Genomic DNA, 21,172 nt, shown 5'->3' on the forward strand with positions numbered 1-21,172 from the left:
TGGATTCTCTTATCTGCTTCAACGTTCAGTGTGTTGCAATGTGATGTTTTTTTCAGGTATATGAGAAACCTAGGACCTCATGAATCTTTTGAAAGGGTCTTGGAAACCCTCGGTGATCTTGAGACCACACTTTGAGAACTGCTTTTTCCATACAAAGTTTCTTTGCTATTTATTACCCTACTATTTGGTGTCTTCTGCGTCATCACAGTAGTTTTCTTATGATCTCATATTCCCTCCTACCTCCCAGTTTTATTATTTCTTACCTTACATTCTCTTCCAGTTTGACTGATTCTTCTCCATCAAGCCTTCATTGATTATTCTAGTTTCTGTCTCTTCTCTAAAATCTGTTTGCAAGTGTGTAGTTTCACATATTTTGTACTAAAGTACTCTTAAGTTTTTTGTGTTTTCTTTTTCCAATGACATTATGACCCTTTTAAAGTAGGGACTCTAAAAATTGATGACAACACAAGAATTTATCCTTACACACAAATATTTGTACCTCCAAATTGATAATTTTTGTCGGTTGATTGGAAGTAACACCCTCTAGGAAAACATATAGATCACAAATTTGTTTTTGGCCTTAAGTGATCTATTAGAAAACTATAATGTCTTATCCATTATCTGCCACATGCCAATACTTTTGGTATTGCAAGTTCTCCTTTCTTCAAGAGATCTTGTGTAACTAAAACCTTCTTTTGTTCAGCCTTGTTGATCTTATAAGCCACTTACTGATTTACCTATTTTCTTGCCATTTCAGAAAAAAGCCAAAGGACAAGAGCTGTTTGATCAGATTATGTACCACCTGGACCTTATTGAAAGCGACTATTTTGGTCTGAGATTTATGGATTCAGCACAAGTAGCAGTGAGTAACTGTTTTTTGGAAGTTTTAGCATAAGGGGAAGAAACGGGAAATTTCAGATGATATACTAATTGCTGTTAGGCTTCACATTCTTGATGTGTTATTTCCTGTGATACAAAGCTTTGACACCGCTCCCTCCCCCACCCCCTTGCTTTAGCATCACCTGAAGGACTTGTTTGAAAAAATGTGAGTTCTGGTCCTAATTTCCTAACCTAAATTATAAGAACAAAATTTTTGAGGATGGGGCTCTGGAATCTTTGTTTTTAAGAACTGTTGACTTGATTGTTGGGCACACAAGAATTTGAGAAACATTGTGTAATGGAAAGAATGCTAGATGGGAGTTTTGTGGGCTCTTGGGCAAATGATAGTAGTTTTTAATTTGCAAATCAAGGTGCGTACACTAGGATATCTCTAAGTTCCCTTTCAGATCTGTGATTCTGTATCTATAAATAGTGGTACTTCGACGTGCATTTCTGATGAGAGAACAGCATACATAATAGAGTAGAAAGTTGGAGGTTATTCAAATAACTGGTTACTATATTAGGATTTTACTGGAGAATGTTTGAAAGAAAGTGGCGGATAAAAACATTGGAAGGTGGTTTAGTGCTTGTATCATTCAAACTGAATGCCCAAAGTCTTAAATAATAAGTTAGCAGTATTTACTCTCAAATAATTGGGATTAGGTAGTCTTCAAGCAGGGAGGTTATGTTTTCCTTCAGGAAGTTTGATGTAGAGATATGTAGGATTTGGAATGGACAAAGATTGAAGTCAGGAAAAGTTATTACAAATACTTTAGGATAAAAGTAATATTAAGGCCCGAACAGTAGGAGGCAGAGGAAGAGACCAGAGATGATAAGGATGTCATGGCATTAAGCCTTTTTTTCTAGAAGTTTTGTGTGTGTGTGTTTAGAGAGAAACTCCTAGCTGGTTTTATAAAGCATCTGGGCTAAGTTTACAGCAGTTAATAATTTTAGCTGTCATTTTTTCCTGACAACCCTCCCCATCATGCCTCCAAATTAAGTAACCATGAGCATTTGGCAACAGGGCATCGGTTAGGCAAATTTTGGCATATCTTTGCAATTAATACTATGCAGCTTATTAAAAAATGGCGATTTTTGGCCATGCGTGTTGGCTCACATCTGTAATCCCAGCTCTTTGGGAGACTGAGGCAGGAGGATTACTTGAGGTCAGGAGTTTGAGACCAGCCTGGCCAACATGGCAAAACCCTCTCTCTACTAAAAATACAAAAATTAGCCGGTGTAGTGGCGTGCCCCTGTAGTCCCAGCTACTCGGGAGACTAAGGTGGGAGAATTGCTTGAACCTGGAAGGCAGAGGTTTCGGTGAGCCAAGATTGCGACACTGCACTCCAGCTTGGGTGACAGAGTGAGACCCTGTCTCAAAAAAACACAAAAACAAAAAGGTGATTTTTTATTTAAAAAAAAAAATTAGCCGGGTGTAGCAGTGCATGCCTATAGTTCCAGCTGGCTGGGAGACTGAGGCTGAAGGATCCCTTGAGCCTAGGAACTTGTAGTTGGAGGCTGCAGTGAGCTGTGATTGCAACACTGCACTCCCAACCTGGGTGACAAAGTGTGAGACCCTATTTCTAAAACAAAACAAAATTGTGATTTTTAAGTATTAATATACTAATTGAAATGGAGTGGTAGAAGTAGTCATAAAGGATTATAAAGCAGTATAATTGAATTTTTCTATTTAAAAAAAAATCTGAGCTAGGAGCAGTGGCTCATGCCTATAATCCCAGCACTTTGGGAGGCTGAGGAGGGAGGATCACTTGAGGCCATGAGTTTGAGACCAGCCTGGGCAATATTGCAAGACCTTGTCTCTACAAAAATAAACAAATTAGGCATGGTGGTGCATGCCTGTAGTCCTGACTACTTGGGAGGTGGGAGGATCTCATGAACCCAGGAGTTCAAGGTTGCAGTGAGCTATGGTCATGCCACTGCACTCTAGTCTGGGTAACAGAGCAAGACCCTGTCTCTTAAAAAAAAAAAAAAAAAAAAAGGATATATGGACATGCATATACATGAAAAAGTTGTGAAGCTATTTTTCACAGTTTCAGTTTCTGATCTCTTGGTGATGTTATTGTGGGAGGTGTTTCTTTTATTTTTCTTTCTAAAGTTCTTAATTCTCTTTTATTAGACTAAATTCACTAATGGTAGAGAATGAGTCCAGCAGGTAGTAGGCACACAAAACATTTGTTGAATTTAATTCTGGACTTCTGTTTAGTTTGATAACATCTTGGTTGCCTGTTAATTTTAATATCATTCAGCTTTCACTTCTAGAATAATAGTAAAGCTGTACAATCAGGTGAATAAATAGATGATATTAAGGATAGCAATCTATGACTTCCTGTTTTTTGAGGCAGTATAAGGGAAAAGAAAGCAAAAGTGTGCCAAAGTTAGGTTTGAGGTACTTAATATTTAAGTAATTGTGGAAAGAAATATGCAGTCATTACTAAGTTGTATTATTAGCTCTTTGCTAATATCAGCAATTACTGAATTCCATATTGATGTTTTTTCTCTCGTTTGATACACATATAGTGTCTTTCTTGTCATGATAATAAATTTTTGGTAAAGCCAGAATTAGGATATTTAATCCCTACTCTTTAGTTCTAGTTTATTCCTTCCAGTAACCAGAAATCTAGGCATTAAAATTAAACTTACAGGCTTACTTTTATTTCATTTTATTTTTGCTTCACTGAAACACTCTATGAGTTGAGCTGGAAGAACAGTTAGTAGACTAAAGATATTAAAAATGAACTCCAGATAAGCTAAACTTTTCAAGTTCTCACTCAGTTGATTCCATGATAGTCTCATGACATGAGCAAAGAATCACCTTGTTGTGTGGCCATATTCAACCTCAGAATGAAATGAAACCAAAGTGGGGTGAGGGGCAGCGTAAAAAGCGACCAAGGAATTACATGCTATAATTTCACATTCAGCATATGGCATGTCCATATATGTAAAATTAATGTGCCAAATTTTAGTTTATTGATCACTAAAGATCAGTCTGAAACGTCTATGACTATAGAATTATGGAGTCATCATGGAGATAACCAAAATTAGTAAATTGATGAAGCCAAAGTTCACTTTTCTTATGCAGACATATAATCTGAGCTCTATTTTTTAAATTGTTTACTTTTTATTAGACTGGGTTATTCTATATTCATGTACACATATTTAATTTCATAGTTGAAACAATCTCACGTTTACAGAAAGTTGCAAGGATGGTATAAATAACCATTTTTCTGGGACCATGTGAGAGAGAGTTATAGTTAAGATGTCCCATCACACCTGAATTCTTCAGTGTATGTTTCCTGTAAGCAAGCACACTTCATAACTCAATACAGCCATCAAAACCAGGAAATTAACACTATGATAGTACCACCATCTTATCTCCTTGGGCTGTATTCAGATAATGCTAATTGTTCCTAGTATGTTCTTTATACCCAAAAGATCCAGCAGAATCATGCTTTGCATTTTTTTTTTTTTTGAGACTGAGAATGCTGTTGCCCAGGCTGGAGTGCCGTGGTGTGATTTCAGCTCACTGCAACCTCCACCTCCTGGGTTCAAGCGATTCTTCTGTCTCAGCCTCCCGAGTAGCTAGGACTACAGGCGCGTGCCACTGTGCCCAGCTAATTGTTGTATTTTTAGTAGAGACAGGGTTTCACCACATTGGCCAGGATGGTCTTGAACTCCTGACCTTGTGATCTGCCTCCTCGGCCTCCCAAAGTGCTGGGACTACAGGCACGAGCCACTGCGCCTGGTCATGCTTTGCATTTAGTTTTCATGTTTCTTTAGTTGCCTTCAACCTGGAATACTGTGGTTTCCTCAGTCTTGCCTTGGCTTTCATGACTTTGAAGCTCTTGAAGATACAAGACAGTTATTTTGTATATTGTCCCTCAATTTGGGTTTGTCTCACGTTCCCTCATAAAGTAGATTAATCTTGGTACCTTTGACAGGAAAATAACCGAAGTGATCTTGTGTTTCATTCTGTCCTATTGGGTGTCATGTAATTTGATGTGGTCCCATTACTAGTGATACTAAATTTGATCCCTTAAGATGGTGTCTGCCAGGCCTCATCACTATGAAGTGACCCTTTTTTCCCTTTATCGTTAGCTATTTTGTGGGCAGTTACATTGAGACTGTTCCTCATCAAACTTTCTATTTATTTATGAACTAATAGATTCCTGTTTTGTTCAGTGGGTTATATCGGTTACTGTCATTTATTTTGTTGCTCAAATTTTCCCAAGTATGGTCAATGGGAGCTGCTTCAGGATGGCTTCTATGTTCATTTAACATGACCCCTTCATTCTTTGAGCTCTACCTTACTTTCTGGCTTATGAAGGTATGCCATGTTCATCTTGCAGTGCCCTACTCCAGCCCTTTAATTAGCCAATTCTCCAATGAGTCTTGTGGCCAGATTTAGGGAATATGTGTTTGTGTTTATTTCTCCATCTCTGTCTCTCTCTGTCTGTCTCTCTCTGTCTCTCTATCTCTCAAGAATACCATGAATACCATGACTTCAACACCCATAAATAATTGAAATTCCAGTCTAACACTATAGGGCTTGTAGTTTTGTTTCTCTTTCCGCATCTGTAGTTCGCTTCTGCAGAAACCAGGCTATGATTATCACAACTAGGTTTACTCTATTGATCACTCAGCATGTATGGAACCAGTCTCTAGCCTCTTGCTGTGTAGATGCTGGTCTTGCTCAGACAACCTAATTATTTGTAGACTGAGTTACTATTTTTTATTTTTATTTTTTGCTATTTCTTTGATCTTGGATGGACTGAATTATTTGGAAAAAGGAAGGGATTGTGAAACTTGTCAACTTACAAATACACAGTGGTACATAAAGTACTCCTTTGACAATAGTATTGAAGAGTTATTACCTCAGAGATTTGGTTTGGAGTAGGAGGCTTAAAGAGAAGAGAGAAGGGATGCTTAAGTAAAAGGAGTTGGTTTTAGTTAGCATGACGATGTCATTTTTTCTGTAAAGTAGGGCACTTTAAAAAAAATGAGATATAATTTACATACCATAAAGTTCACCACTTTACATTGCACAGTTCAGAGTTTTCAGTATATTTGGAATTGTGCAGCCATCATCACTAATTCCAGAACATAATAATCACCCCTAAAGAAACCCTCTTACACATTACCAGTTATTCCCCATCTACCCCTCTCCACAGCCTCTGGCAAACACTGTCTGTGGATTTGCCTAGTTTGAAAATTTCATTTGAATGGAATCATGTAATAGGTGGCCTTTGGAATCTGGAAATGTACTTAGCATAATGTTTTCACGGTTCATCCATGTTGTAGCATATCTTAGTACTTGATTCCTTTTTATTGCTGAATAATATTCTGTTTTATGGATATATCACGTTTTATTTACTCATCCATCGATGGACATTTGGAGTATTTCTACTATTTGGCTGTTACGAATAATGCTGCTCTGAAGACTGGGCATGGTGGTCTGTAATCCCAACACTTTGGGAGGCTGAGGTGGATAGATTGCTTGAGCCCAGGAGTTCGAGACCAGCCTGGGCAACATGGCATAACCCTATATCTACAACATACAAAAATTGGCCAGGTGTGGTGGTGTGTGCCTGTAGTTCCAGCTACTCAGTAGGTTCAGGTAGGAGGATTGCTTGTGCCAAACTTTTCCAGTGATGGCGCCATTCCACACTCCCTACTAGCAATGTATGAGGATTCCTGTTTCTCCATATACTTGCCAACTTGTGATTTCCCCTTCTTTTTGGTTTAGCCATCCTAGTTGGTATGAAATGGTGTCTCATTGTGATTTTGATTTACATTTCCCTAATGACTAATGATGTTGAGCATCTTTTCATGTGGTTATTTGCCATTTGTGTATCTTCTTTGGAGAAATGACTATTCAAATCCTTTGCCTGATTTTTAGTGGGTTATTTACCTTTTTGCTGTTGAGTTGTAAGAGGTCTTTATATTTTCTGGGTACTCAGCCCTTGTCAGATACATTTGCAAATTTTTTCCCCCACTTTTCACTTTTTTTTTTTTCACTTTCTTGATAGTGTCCTTTGCACAAAAGTTTTACATTGTGATGAAATCCAGTTTACCTACTTTGGTTGCTAATGCTGTTTGTGTTATATCTCTGAAACGATTGCCTATTCTGAAGTCACAAAGATTTACATGTTTTCTTCTAAAAGTTTTTTTTTTTTTTTTTTTTTGAGACAGAATCTTACTCTGTCACCAGGCTGGAGTGCAGTGGCGCAATCTCGGCTCACTGCAACTTCCACCTCCTGGTTCAAGTGATTCTCCTGCCTCAGCCTCCAAAGTAGCTGGGACAACAGGCATCTGATTCATTTAGAGTTAATTTTTGTATATGCTATGAAGTTGGGGTCCAGCTTCATTCGTTAGCATGTGAATATCCAGTGATCCTAACACCACTTGTTAAAATGACTATTCTTTCCCCATTGAAGGGTCTTGTTGCATACTTGTTGGAAATCTATTTACTATAGGCTATGGATATGTGGGTTTATTTCTGGATTCTCTCTTCTGATATATATATACACACACACACACACAAACACATATATGTGTGTGTGTGTGTATGTATATATGTTTTTTGTTTGTTTGTTTGTTTTTTTGAGATGGAGTTTCACTTTTGTTGCCCAGGCTAGAGTGGTGCAGTGGCGTGACCTTGGCCCACCGGGACCTCTGCCTCCCGGGTCCAAGCGATTCTCCTGCCTCAGCCTCCCAACCAGCTGGGACTATAGGCATGAGCCACCACACCCAGCTAATTTTGCACCTTTAGCAGAGACCGGGTTTGTTCATGTTGGCAGGGTGGTCTCGAACTCCCGACCTCAGGTGACCTCAGGTGGGTCGAACGCCCACCTCAGCCTCCCAAAGTGCTAGGCGTGAGCCACTGCACCTGGCCTGTTCCATTGATCTTTATGTTGATCCTTATGCCAGTACCACAGTATCTCGATTATGGTAACTTTGTAGTAAGTCTTAAAATTGGGAAGTGTGAGTTCTCAAGGTGTCTTCTTTTTTCAGTTCTTTTGGTTATTTTGGGTCCCTTGCATTTCCATATAAATCTTAGGGTCAGCTTATCCATTTATGCAAAAAAGGCAGTTGGAATTTTGGTAGGGATTGCATTGAATCTGTGTATCAGTTTAGGGAATAATGCCATTTTAACAGTAAAGTCTTCTGACCCATGAACATGGAATGTCTTTCTGTGTATTAGGTTTTTACTTTTTTAAAACAATGTTTTATAGTTTCAGTTTATAGAAATCTCACTTCCTTGGTTAAATTTATTCCTAAGCATTTTATTCCTTTGATACTATTTTAAGTGGAATTGTTTTCATAATTTCATTTTTGGATTGTTCATTGTTAGCATATAGAACTCCAACTGATTTTTGCATATTTATGAAAGGTCGTTGGGTTTTGTCAATTGCTTTTTCTGCATCTATTGAAAGGATGATGTGAGGTTTTTTAAAAAAAATTTGTTTGTATGGTATGGTATGTTGATTTAAAAAAAATTTTTTTTTTTAAATGTTGAACCAACCTTGGATTTTTGGGATAAATCCCACTTAGTCATGGTTTATAATCTTTTTTTTTGAGATGGAATATTGCTCTGTTGCCCAGGCTGGAGTGCAGTGGTGCGATCTTGGCTCACTGCAACATTGCCTCCTGGTTCAAGCGATTCTCCCACCTCAGCCTCCCAAGGAGATGGGACAACAGGCATGCGCCACTGTGCCTGCTAGTTTTTGTATTTTTAGTAGAGATGGGGTTTCGCCGTGTTGTCCAGTCTGGTCTTGAATTCCTGTATACAAGCGATTCTTTTGCCTCAGCCTCCCAAAGTGTGGGGATTACAGGCGCGAGCCACCACACCTGACCATATAATCCTTTTTATATGTTGCTTGGTTTGGTTTGCCAGTATTTGGTGATTATTTTGGTTCTGTATTCATAAAGGATATTAGTCCGTAGTTTTCTTGTGATTTTTTTTTTTTTTTTTTTTTTCTGGTTTGGGTGTCAGGGTAACGCTGGTCTTATAGAACGAGGTGGGAAAACCATCCCTCCTCTTGTGTTTTTTTGGAAAATCTTGTGAAGGATTAGTGTTAATTCTTTCAACATTTGGTAGAATTCGTCATTGAAACCATTTGGTTCTGGGCTTTTGTTTGTGGGAAGTTTTTAATTATTGACTCATTCACTTGTTATAGGCATATTCAGATTTTCTTTTCTTTCCATTTTGAGACAGGGTCTCACTTTGTCACCCAGGGTGGAGTGTAGTGACACCATCACAGCTCACTGCAGCCTCGACCTTCCAGGCTCAAGCAGTCCTCCCATCTCAGCCTCCTGAGTAGCAGGGACTATAGGCATGCACCACACCTGGCTAATTATTTATTTTTTTGTAGAGATGGGGGCTCACTATGTTGCCCAGACTAGTCTTGAACTCCTGGATGCAAGTGATTCTCCTCAGCCTCATAAAGTTCTGGGATTACAGGCGTGAGCCACCACGTCTGGCTGTGTTTTCTGTTTGTTTTTTGTCAGTTTTTCAACTAGGCCACTTTAGAGAGTAAAAGGGGAACTTAATGAATGAGGGATTAGGATAGGCACAAGCCGCCAGTATTATTCTGGTAAACCAGAATATATGGTCATCTTTGTTTTAGTGGACTGCAGAATACTACCCCATCGTCTATTTTAAAATCTAAACTTACTTTAATATCCTTTTATATAGTCCAGTGATGATCTTAAACTTAGAGTTGTGAAATCTGTGGACTCTTTCCCTAGAAAAATGCACATACACATAACATTTTATCTATATGTAGTAATTCAGATATCCCTGAAGCCCAACTATGAATTCTCCAATTTAGTAACACTTCTTTAGCAAATGAATAACCTATAGCTTAAGGGAAGATGGATAATGGTATAAATTTGTGAGTTTTTCTCTTTAAATCTTTAAGACAGTTATGCCATCAAACATATATAATCTCTCTTTTTTTTTTTTTTTTTTGCTGTTGGTACAACTTTGTTATTAAATCTCACTGTATAACTAAACAAAGATTTTTGTGGTAATATATTCTTTCTTGATGAAGGCTTAGGGAAACACTTTTTTTTTTTTTTTTGCTGTCATAAAAATAGTATGTATAGCAAAGTTACCCATGACAGGAGCACTGCCAATATTACTGGTTAAAAAAGTGACAATTTTGGGTAGTTTCTTGTATGCAAGACTTTCCACAGTAGAAGTAATGTATTTTTAAGCCAGGCAGTAAGGAATCTTTCTTTTGATATTGAATGGTTTTAGGTTGGTACAGTAAGACTTTGCAAAATAATTGGAGAATTAACTGTACCAATTTCCTGGAGAACATGTTTGATAACATTTTGAAGGAATAATTTTCAGTCTTAAAATCAAGTGTTACATGGACCAGGCAGGAGAGCAAAAGAAGGGAAGCAAGTTGGTATGCACATTAAAGATTTTACATGGTTATTTACTTCCAAGAAATATGGCTTCTCCCATTTAAAAAAAAAAAAATCATGCTACATGCTTGTTATGTTTTGTATTTTATTTTATTTTTAAATAAAAGAAGCAGGGTTTTGCTATCTGTGTCTGCCCAGGCTGGAGTGCAGTGGCATGATCAGAGCTCACTGTAGCCTTGAACCCCTGGGCTGAAGTGATCTGCCCACCTCAGCCTCCCAGGTAGGTAGGACTATAGGTGTGCACCACCATGCCTGGCTAATTTAAAAAATAATAATTTTGTAGAGACTGCCCAGGCTGTTCTGAAACTCCTGGCCTCAGGTGATCCTCTTGCCTTGGCCTTCTAAGGTGTTGGGATTACAGGTGTGGGTCACTGTGCCCAGCCTTTTTCTCATTTTTGATAGGGATGGAGACAGAGAAATATAGATAGCGTAATGATAAATCATAGCTGATATCCAGCAGACTGTAGAGGATCAAAAAGGATTGGTGGAGGGGATGTGGTGAAGTGGGAAGCATATTACCTTTAGCTGCAAAAGGGGTAATAGGGCAACTACCACTTAGCTCCAGGCATTTGCTGTTGAGTAGGTTTGTTGTACCAGCATTGCTGGATCTTCAAGTATTTCAAGAGAAGCTGAAATCCAGATTTCTAGGTTAAATTGTCCATTTTTAAAAAAGTTGTTAAACGTATTTTTAAAAATAGTGTAGCTGATGGAGGAAATCAAAGAAGATAAAAGTAAATGGAAAGACATTCTACATTGAATGGAAGACTCAACAAAGTAAAGATAGATACCAGTTCTCCCCAAATTAATATACAGGTTTAATGCAGTTTTTCTCAAAATTCCAGTAAGATATTTTGTAGATATAGATTGTAGATATAAATTTTTATTCTAAAATTTATGTGGAAAGACAGAGGAACTAGAATGGCTAAAGTAATTTTGAAAAAGGGGAATAAAATGGGAGGAATCACACTACCCAGTTTCAAGACTTACTATATAGCTTTCATAATCAAGACTGTGTGGTGTTGGCAAAGCGACAGACATGTAGATCAATGGAAAGAAATAGCCCTACACAAATATTACCTCTGATTTTTGTTAAAGGTGCCAAAGTAATTCAGTGGAAGAATAGTTTTAATAATGGTGCTGGATTAGAACCTGTGGAAAAAGGCAAAAAAACAAACAAACAAAAAAAACAGGATGGAGCAGCTGTATATCTGTAAGACAAAAAATCTTGACCTAAAGTGTAAAACTATAAAACTTAGAGACAAATAAACAGGAGAAAATCTGTGGGACCTAGAGATTAGAGAAGAGTTATTAGTAAACATGATACCAAAAGGGTGATTTTTAAAAAAAGATAAAATGAACTTCATAAAAAATTAAAAATTTTTGCTTTGGGAAAGACCCTGTTACTAGAACGAGAAGCTAAGCTACAGACTGGGAGAAAATATTTGTATATTGCACATCTGACCAGGAACTCATGTCTAGCATATATACACAATGCCTAGCTGGGCGCAGTGGCTCACGCCTGTAATCCCAGCACTTTGGGAGGCCAAGGCAGGAGGATCACTTGAGCCCAGGAGTTCGAGACTAGCCTGGGCAACATAGTGAGACCTTGTCTCTACCAAAAAAAAAAAAATTAGTTTGGTGTTGTGGGTACTTGGGAGGCTGGGCAGGAGGATCGCTTAAGCCTGGGAGGTGGAGGCTGCCGTGAGCTGTGACAGCCACTGCACCTCAAACCTGGGCGACAGAGCGAAACCATGTCTCAACCAAAACCAAAATGAAACAAGTTCCTCAGCTCAACAATTAGAAAGCAAACAATCTAATTCGAAAATGAACAAAAGACATTAAGAGACATTTCACCTCAGAGGATATACAGATGACAAATTCATGAAAAGATGTTAGACTAGTCATCAGCAAAGTGCCAATTAAGACCTCAATGAGATATTTTCACTACACATCTATTAAAACAGCTAAAGTAAAACATAGTGACAACTCTAAATTTTGGTGAGAATGTGCAGAAACGGGATCTCTCATACATTGTTGGTGTTGGGATAGTAAAGTGATATCGCTACTCTGGAAGATAATTTGGCAGTTTATTTTAAAACTAAACATGTATTAAACCATATGACTCAGCAGTTGTATGCCTGACCATTTATCCCAGAGAGATGAAGACTTATTTCCACAGAAAAACTTGGGCATGATTGTTCATAGCATCTTTATTTGTAGTAGCAAAAAACTTGAAACAACCACAATGTCCTACAGTAAGTGAATGGTTAAACAGTGGCACAATCATACCATGTAATACTGCTCAGCAATAAAAAGAAGAAACTATTGATATGCAACAACTTGGATGGATTTCAGAGGGCATTATGCTGAATAGGAAATAAAGCCAGTATCAAAAGGTTATATATTATATGATTCTATTTATGTAACATTCTTGAAATGACACAGTTACAGAGATTGAGATCAAATTAATGGTTGCTAAGGGTAAGGGATATTGGAGTTGGGGGAGTGGTGACTATAAATGAGTAATATGAGAGAGTTCTTTGTGATAATGGGATATTTCTATATCTTGATTATGGTATTAGGATAGGAATCTAAATGTGATAAAATGACACAGAACTATACATGCACATTATACCAACGTTAGTTTACTGATTCTGATATTGTACTGTAGTTATGTTAAAATATAAGCATTGGCAGAAGTGTACACAGGACCGGACCTCTCCTTGCTATCATTCCAAGTTTGTGTGAATCTCTAATTATTTAATAATAAAACCTTAAAAATAAACATCGTGTAGTACAAACAAACCATGTCTCGGGAGCAAAATTTAATCCTCAAACATATATATTTGTGCTTGGTGAAGTTTGAAAAGGTTAAATTTAGAGATTAGAATTTTAACTGGTTCAGTGAAGTGTTGTTTTTTTTTTTTTTTTTTTTCCTTCTCAAGAGTCTCACTCTGTTGCCCAGGCTGGAGAGCAGTGGCATGATCTCGGCTCACTACAGCCTCCGCCTTCCGGATTCAAGCAATTCTCCTGTCTCAGTCCCTCAGGTAGCCAGGACTACAGGCGTGTACCACCACACCTGACTTTTTGTTTTTTTGTTTTTTTGTTTTTCCAGTAGATACAGGGTTTCACCATGTTGGCTGGGCTGGTCTCGAACTCCTGACCTCAGGTGATCTGCCCACCTCAGCCTCCCAAAGTGTTGGGTTACAGGCATGAGCCACTGCACCCGACCCATTCAGTAAAGTTTTTAAAGAAAAATAAGTTACTTTATTTATTATTTACTTTATGGTAGGTATCATGCGTCAGGTGTATCTTGTATAACGTGATACTGTATACTACGCTTTTAGAAAAGGGAAACAGCATTTCTAATAAATACTTAAGAAAGAAGGAATTTTAAGTTGTCAGTATTATGTTTTGTCTTTTTCTTAAATTGATTGGAAAGCTTGTTTATGTTCTGTAATTTTTTTTTCAAAACTTCCTTGGTTCTTGATGTAAGCATGGGTAGACAGATGGTCCAACATGTGGCACCTGTGGAGAACAGAGCTGGTAGTTGCTCACTAGCTCTCCATTTTTTATTTTTTATACTGAATTTTGATTTTTTGAGATCCCTAGATTAATAACATAAGCATTTCTAATAAAGAGAAGGTGATGACAAGTATGCCTACTATTACCATTGCTACTTAATTTCATAGAAGTACCAGCAAATGCATTTATGGAAGAGAAAATTATAAAGATTTGAAGGAAATAAAATTATCAGTGGCAGATGACTGCATTGTATTCAGGGATTCAACTGAGAACACAATAGGATTCAGTAAGATAGTGGGAGGTGAAAAACGTAGAAATAAACAACATGTTAAATATATATATCTGTATATTGTAACACATATTTGCTGAACAAGGAAGAACTTAAAAGTTAAGGGCATAAGTCTAAAGAAGGATGACCTTGTTGAATTTTTCGGGAAAACTCCTGATCTTACAGCTGCCCAATAATGATTGTTTATAATTTATGGCTAATAATGTTCTGAAGTTGATCATCTTTGTAAATCCTTGTCAGTATTCTGGATTTTAAAAAAATTAAAATAGAAGAAATGGAATCATCAGGTCAAAGAGATAGACTTTAAAGCTGTTTGATTATATTTACAAATTAAAATTATTATCAGTGTATGAAAGTAACGATATGTTTTCTTTTATCTAGATACTGTTGTTTTGTTTCCGTTAATATTTATTGCTACATTATAAAATGCTCTATTATGAACATTCAATAATTCATTTAAAGAAATGTAGGTATAATTCATTTTATTTGTTCAATAATTATGGGGTTTGAGGCAATAGTTTTTTGATTTGATCCTCAGAAAAATCTCCTGTGAAGAATAAAAGGTTTAAGTGAGGTCTAGTGATTTCTAGAGACTGGATTTGAATTTATGTATTTTGATTCTTAAGTTTAAGGTATGGACTGAATGCCACAGAGAATTCCGTTTAAAAATAGTGATGAGGAGTGTGGGAAATAAGATCCTACAAGGCTCTGATGAACTTTTACTGGGTTCTAAAAATGTGTTTAGCTGTTTTAAAATACAGGGTATTCTGAAGTGGTCAGAATGTGAGTTCAAAATCGATACCTGTGTGAGCAGTAATAAAAAAATAAGTGGGCTGGGTGTGGTGGCTCACAGCTGTAATCCTAGTACTGTGGGAGGCTGAGGTGGGCAGATCATCTCAGGTCAGGAGTTCAGGACTAGCCCAGCCAACATGGTGAAAACCTGTCTCCACTAAAAATAAAAATAAAAAAATTAGCCAGGCATGGTGGCTCACACCTGTAGTCCCAGCTACTTGGGAGGCTGAGGCATGAGAATTGCTTGAACCAGGGAGTTGGAGGTTGCAGTGAGTCGAGATCGCACCACTGCATTCTAGCCTGGGCAACAAAGTAAGACTCGATCTCAAAAAAAAAAAAAAAAAAAAAAGTGAATTAAGTGTAAAATGACCGTCAAAACCTAGCGAGCTCCTATGCAATTTTAGTAGCAAGCTGTCTCCCTTTTTAAAGTGTATTTCCAAAATAGATTATCTACTTTATATCTGGAAAGTGAATATATAACCTACATAACTTGTGAAAAAGCTACCATATTACCCCTATAGAGTGTACTATGCTTATTACCTGGGTGGCAAAATAACCTGTATGCCAAACCTCCATGACATGCAGTTTACCTGTATAACAATTCTGCACACGTACCCCTGAACCTAAAATAAAGGTTAAAAAAAAAAAAATCCTGGCTGGGTACAGTGGCTCACGCCTGTTATCCCAATACTTTGTGAGGCCGAGATGGGCAGATCACCTGAGGTCAGGAGTTCAAGTCCAGCCTGCATGGCAAAACCCTGTCTCTCTTAAAAATAGTAAAAATTAGCTGGGCATGGTGGCAGGCACCTGTAATCCCAGCTACTCAGGAGTCTGAGGCAGGAGTATCGCTTGAACCCAGGAGGCGGAGGTTGCAGTGAACTGAGATCGCGCTACTGTACTCCAGCCTGGACAACAAGAGCGAAACTCCGTCTCAAAAAAAAAAAAAAAGAACAGAAACAAAAATCCTTAGAGCATACCAATAATATGCAGAAAGGCACAGTGGAAGATATATTTTAATGGTGATTTAAGTCTTCATTTGGAATGCCTTATAATACAGACTGTGAACTCAAAAAAAAGTAGTCACTCAGGAAGTTTATAGTGGACTCTAGATCAAAATTGAAGTGTTTTCAGTTAGAACACAGTAATGCTATCATCTCTTTTCTTAGGATAGTTTTTAACTTTTAAGATTATTCAAAATGTAAGAATTTGTTTTAAAATAATTATTTAATTCAGAGCATAAACCTGTATTCACAGAAATATTTTTTGCAGAGGCAATTGGTTTGAAAGATGGTTAACATTTCTCTCTACTATAAGCTCTTTGGTCTTTGAGCAAGAGTAGTGGTGGTACATTTCTTTATTAGAGGCATGTAGGTTAGGTGGTTAGAAGGCAGGAGTCATTCATTTGAAGAGCTGTTTACAGACCATATTTGACGATAGGGTCTGGGATGAGGGTTGTGTGTATGTTAGTGTTTTATGGACGCTCCCTAGGTGATTCTTTGTTTGGTTTACTTACGGCTGTTATGTTTGTTGTTATATATTATTTATATTTTAAGATGCAAGTAGATAATTGTTCTTCCATGCCTAGTTCAATAGGATGGAAAGAAATGTGGCTTTCTACATCCTTTGATATCTCTTTATCAACTAAACTTTAAAAGTAGGAAATTAGAAGGGAAGTTTTCTCTTTTTTAAGGTACAGTGAGGAAAGAGAATCTTACTAGTAATCTATATCTGTGTGCTTTCACTTTTATCTTCTAGTGTAATATATACCCAACTCCTAAAGATCCTGATTCAAGGAAAATACTATCAGTGCCTGTCTCTGAGGCCTGAATTTTCCAGGCCCCGGTCTTGGAATGTGGAGGAGATGAAAGAAAACAGACTTGAGAATATGCAAACATGAACTCAGACCTTTCCAAGAAGAACATCGCCCGGAACTCCCACAGCTCCTAAATCTCACTTTAAAATGTGTTTGATGCTTTATCTGGGTTTGGGTCATCTTAAGGGAGTGCAGGTATTAGAAACTACATAGGTTGTCCTAATTTTCTTTGATGTAATTTCTTGTGGGTCAATCTACACACATCCATAATGATTTCTAGGTGTAGAATTGCTGGGTTGCAGACACATAGTTAGTTCTGAGACATCGTCTACTGTCTAGTCAAACTGCTTCCTGGAAGAGTTGTGCTCATTTGCACTCACTACGGCGTATGAGAGGCTACCTGAAACAGTGCCCGGGTGACCAGCCGTGGAAGATAGGGCAACTTCCAGTTACATGGTTTTGGGGAGAAAATCTGGGGCATGAAAACTAGTTTTTTTCTTATTCCGTATAGGATTTGCATCAGGCCGCAGTAGGTATTTGTGTCAGTTAAGTCTGGACTATTTGGATATTGGATTTCTGGGCTGGACAGTGATGGATGAACTGTTTACTGCTCTAGGTTGAAGTATTTTCTACTGAAAGAAAATTGAATTGTTTTCTGCCTACTGGCAGGCCTAATGTTCTGTTAATGGAAGGATGCAGACCAGAGCTGTTCCTGTTCGGCCATCTTGCCAGCATAGATTGAAAGATTAAAGATTGCTAGATTGAAATGGGACTAAAAGTGGATGTCCAACTGAGTTTATTAAAAGATGAAAGACGGCAAAGTGGCCCACACACTTGAAATCTCGAGAAAATATTGTGTAGTGTTCTAAAAATATTTACTGAACATTTTATTTAAACATGGAAAGGTATTTTGCTGCCACACTGATAGTTCGGTGAATTGCACTTTTGGATATTGGAGAATGGAGAGAAGCAGCTAGGCAAATAATTGGCAAGGAAAGTAAACAGTTACAATGCAGCTTTGTTTACCCACTCTGCCTATCTGCATTTCTGAAATTGGATTCCTTGGCTCTGTGAACTAGTTAGCCTTCCTTTAGAGTGCTTGGAATTGAAAGCATGCCAGAGAGAACACAGTCACGTATATCTTAGTTGGATGTGTGCATCCTGTCACTGTTAGGACTTGGTAGCATAAAGGAATTAATAATGAGAAGTGAGCTGGGAATGGTTTATCAGTGGAAATATCTGGAATAGGTTTTTAGATATGTTTGTGTCATGGACATTTCAGAGTGAAGAGGTTACATAAAAGGCTGTTACTCTTGAAACCCAGAAGTGTCATAGTCACAATGTTAACATTTTTTATTTGTGGAACAAAGACTTCTTTATTTAATAGATAGGACCTTGATTATGAGAAAGATCTAATTTTACCCTGAAGTTCGTTTAGAAAGTACTATCTCTGAGTAGCGTCTGTTTTATAAAATTTGGGAGACATTGTTTCACCTCATTTTTGGTTATAATCTGCCAATAAATTTTACATTTTAAGAATTAATCAGGCACTGGAATATGGGGATACTTTTTTCTCTGATTTTAACAGTTTTGCAAGAGTCATTTATTTGGGAATAGTGAGGGAAATAAGGGCAAAATTTAGAATGTCAATCTCGTTGCTGAGGGAGCAGAGGAAGTGTTTTGAGAAGTCACATGATGGCTGGCAAGATGGCCGAACAGGAACAGCTCTGGTCTGAAGCTCCCAGCGAGACCAACACAGAAGGCAGGTGGTTTCTGCATTTCCAACTGAGGTACCGGCTTATCTCATTGGGACTGGTTAGACAGTGGGCGCAGCTCATGGAGGGCGAGCAGAAGCAGAGTGGGGCGTCACCTCACCCAGGAAGCACAAGGGGTCGGGGAGCTCCCTCCCCTAGCCAAGAGAAGCCATGAGGGACTGTGCTGTGAGGAACGGTGCATTCTGGCCCAGATACTATGCTTTTCCCACGGTTTTCGCCACCTGCAGACCAGGAGATTCCCTCGGGTGCCTACGCCACAAGGGCCCTGGGTTTCAAGCACAAAACTGGGTGGCCGTTTGGGCAGACAGTGAGCTGGCTGCAGGAAGCCAGGGAGCCGAGTGGTCTACCTCAGTGGATCCCACTCCCATGGAGCCCAGCAAGCTACGATCCACTGACTTGAAATTCTTGCTGCCAGCACAGCGGTCTGAAGCTGACCTGGGATGCTCCAGCTTGGTAGGGGGAGGGGCGTCCACTGTTACTGAGGCTTGAGTAGGCAGTTTTCCCCTCATAGTATAAATAAACAAAGCCGCCAGAAAGTTCGGACTGGGTGGAGCCCGTTTCATGATGACAGGATCAAATTCATACATAAAATATTAACCTTAAATGTAAATGGGCTAAATGTCTCAATTAAAAGATCCTGACTGGCAAGTTGGATTAAAAAGGTAAGACCCATCGATGTGCTGTATTTATGAGACCCATCTCAGGGACAAAGACACACATAGGCTCAAAACAAAGGGATGGAGGAATATTTACCAAGCAATTGGAAAGTTAAGAAAAAAAGCAGGGATTGGCAGGGCGCAGTGGTTCACACCTGTAATCCCAGCACATTGGGAGGACAAGGCGGGTGGATCACCAGAGATTGGGAGTTCGAGACCAGCCTGACCAACATGGAGAAACCCCGTCTCTACTAAAAATTCAAAAATTAACTGGGCAAGGTTGCGCATGCCTGTAATCCCAGCTACTTGAGAGGCTAAGGCAAGAAAATCTCTTGAACCCCGGAGGTGGAGATTGCAGTGAGCCAAGATCACGCCATTACACTCCAGCCTGGGCAATGAGTGAAACTCTGTCTCAAAACAAAAACAAAAACAGACGGGTTGCAATCCTAGGCTCTGATAAAACAGACTTTAAACCAACAAAGATCCAAAAAGACAAAGAAGGTCATGGTAAAGGGATCAACGCAACAAGAAGAGCTAACTATCCTTAATATATACGAACCCAAAATAGGAGCACGCAGATTCATAAAGCAAGTTCTTAGAGACCTACAAAGAGACTTAGATTCCCAAACCCCACTGTCAATATTAGAAAGATCAATGAGACAGAAAATTAACAAGGATATTTAGGACTTGAACTCAGCTGTGGACCAAGCAGACCTAATAGACATCTACAAAACTCTCCACCCCAAATTAACAGAATATACATTCTTCTCATCACTACATCACACTTTAAAATTGACCACATAATTGGAAGTAAAACACTCCTCAGCAAATGCAAAAGAACAGAAGTCATAACAACAGTCTCTCAGACCGCAGTACAATCAAATTAGAACTCAAGATTAAAAAACTCATTCAGAACTGCACAACTATATGGGAACTGAACAACCTGGTCCTGAATGACTATTGGGTAAATAATGAAATTAAGGCAGAAATAATAAATTCTTTGAAACCAATGAGATCAGAGACACAACATCCCAGAATCTCTGGGACACAGCTAAAGCAGTGTGTAGAGGGAAATTTATAGCACTAAATGCCCACAGGAGAAAGCAGGGAAAGACCTAAAATTGACACCCTAACATCACGATTAAAAGAACTAGAGAAACAAGACCAATCAAATTCCAAAGCTAGCAGAAGACAACAAATAACTAAGAACAGAGCAGAACTGAAGGAGGTAGAGACACGAAAAACCCTTCAAAAAATCAATGAATCCAGGAGCTGATTTTTTGTGAAGAACTCCTGCGGGAGTTCTTTTTAACAAAATAGACCACTAGCTGTACTAATAAAGAAGAAAAGAGAGCAGAATCAAATAGATACAATAAAAAATGATAAAATGGATATCACCACTGATCCCACAGAAATACAAACTACCATCAGAAAATATTATAAACACCTCTACACAAATAAACTAGAAAATTTAGAAGAAATGGATAAATTCCTGGATGCATACACCCTCCCAGAACTAAACCAGGAAGAAGTCGAATCCCTCAATAGACCAACAACAAGTTCTGAAATTGAGGCAGTAATTAATAGCCTACCAAGGAAGAAAAGCCCAGGACCAGATGGATTCACAGCTAAATTCTACCAGAGGTACAAAGAAGAGCTGGTACCATTCCTTCTGAAACTATTACAAACAACAGGAAAAGAGGGACTCCTCCCTAACTCATTTTATGAGGCCAGCATCATCATGATACCAAAACCTGGCAGAGACACAACAAAAAAGAAAATTTCAGGCCAATGTGAACATTGATGTGAAAATCCTCAGTAAAATACTGGCAAACTGAATCCAGCAGCACGTCAAAAGCTCATCTACCAGCTTCATCCCTGGGATGCAAGGCTGGTTCAACATATGCAAATCAGTAAACGTAATCCATCACCTAAACAGAACCAATGACAAAAACCACATGGTTATCTCAGTAGATACAGAAAAGGC

General features: G+C 38.4%; 1 protein-coding gene across 1 annotated transcript in view; it reads left to right on the plus strand.

Moving 5' to 3' along the window:
• LOC112617144 (band 4.1-like protein 5) overlaps positions 1-21,172 on the plus strand; it is a 173,364-nt gene that overhangs the window by 30,247 nt on the left and 121,945 nt on the right. Inside the window, exon 3 of the mRNA XM_025373879.1 lies at positions 758-862. Coding sequence (XP_025229664.1) covers positions 758-862 — 105 coding nt within the window. The remainder of the gene's footprint in view (positions 1-757; positions 863-21,172) is intronic.

This window comes from Theropithecus gelada, unplaced genomic scaffold, assembly GCF_003255815.1.
Source record: "Theropithecus gelada isolate Dixy unplaced genomic scaffold, Tgel_1.0 HiC_scaffold_15884, whole genome shotgun sequence".
Classification (NCBI taxonomy): domain Eukaryota; kingdom Metazoa; phylum Chordata; class Mammalia; order Primates; family Cercopithecidae; genus Theropithecus; species Theropithecus gelada.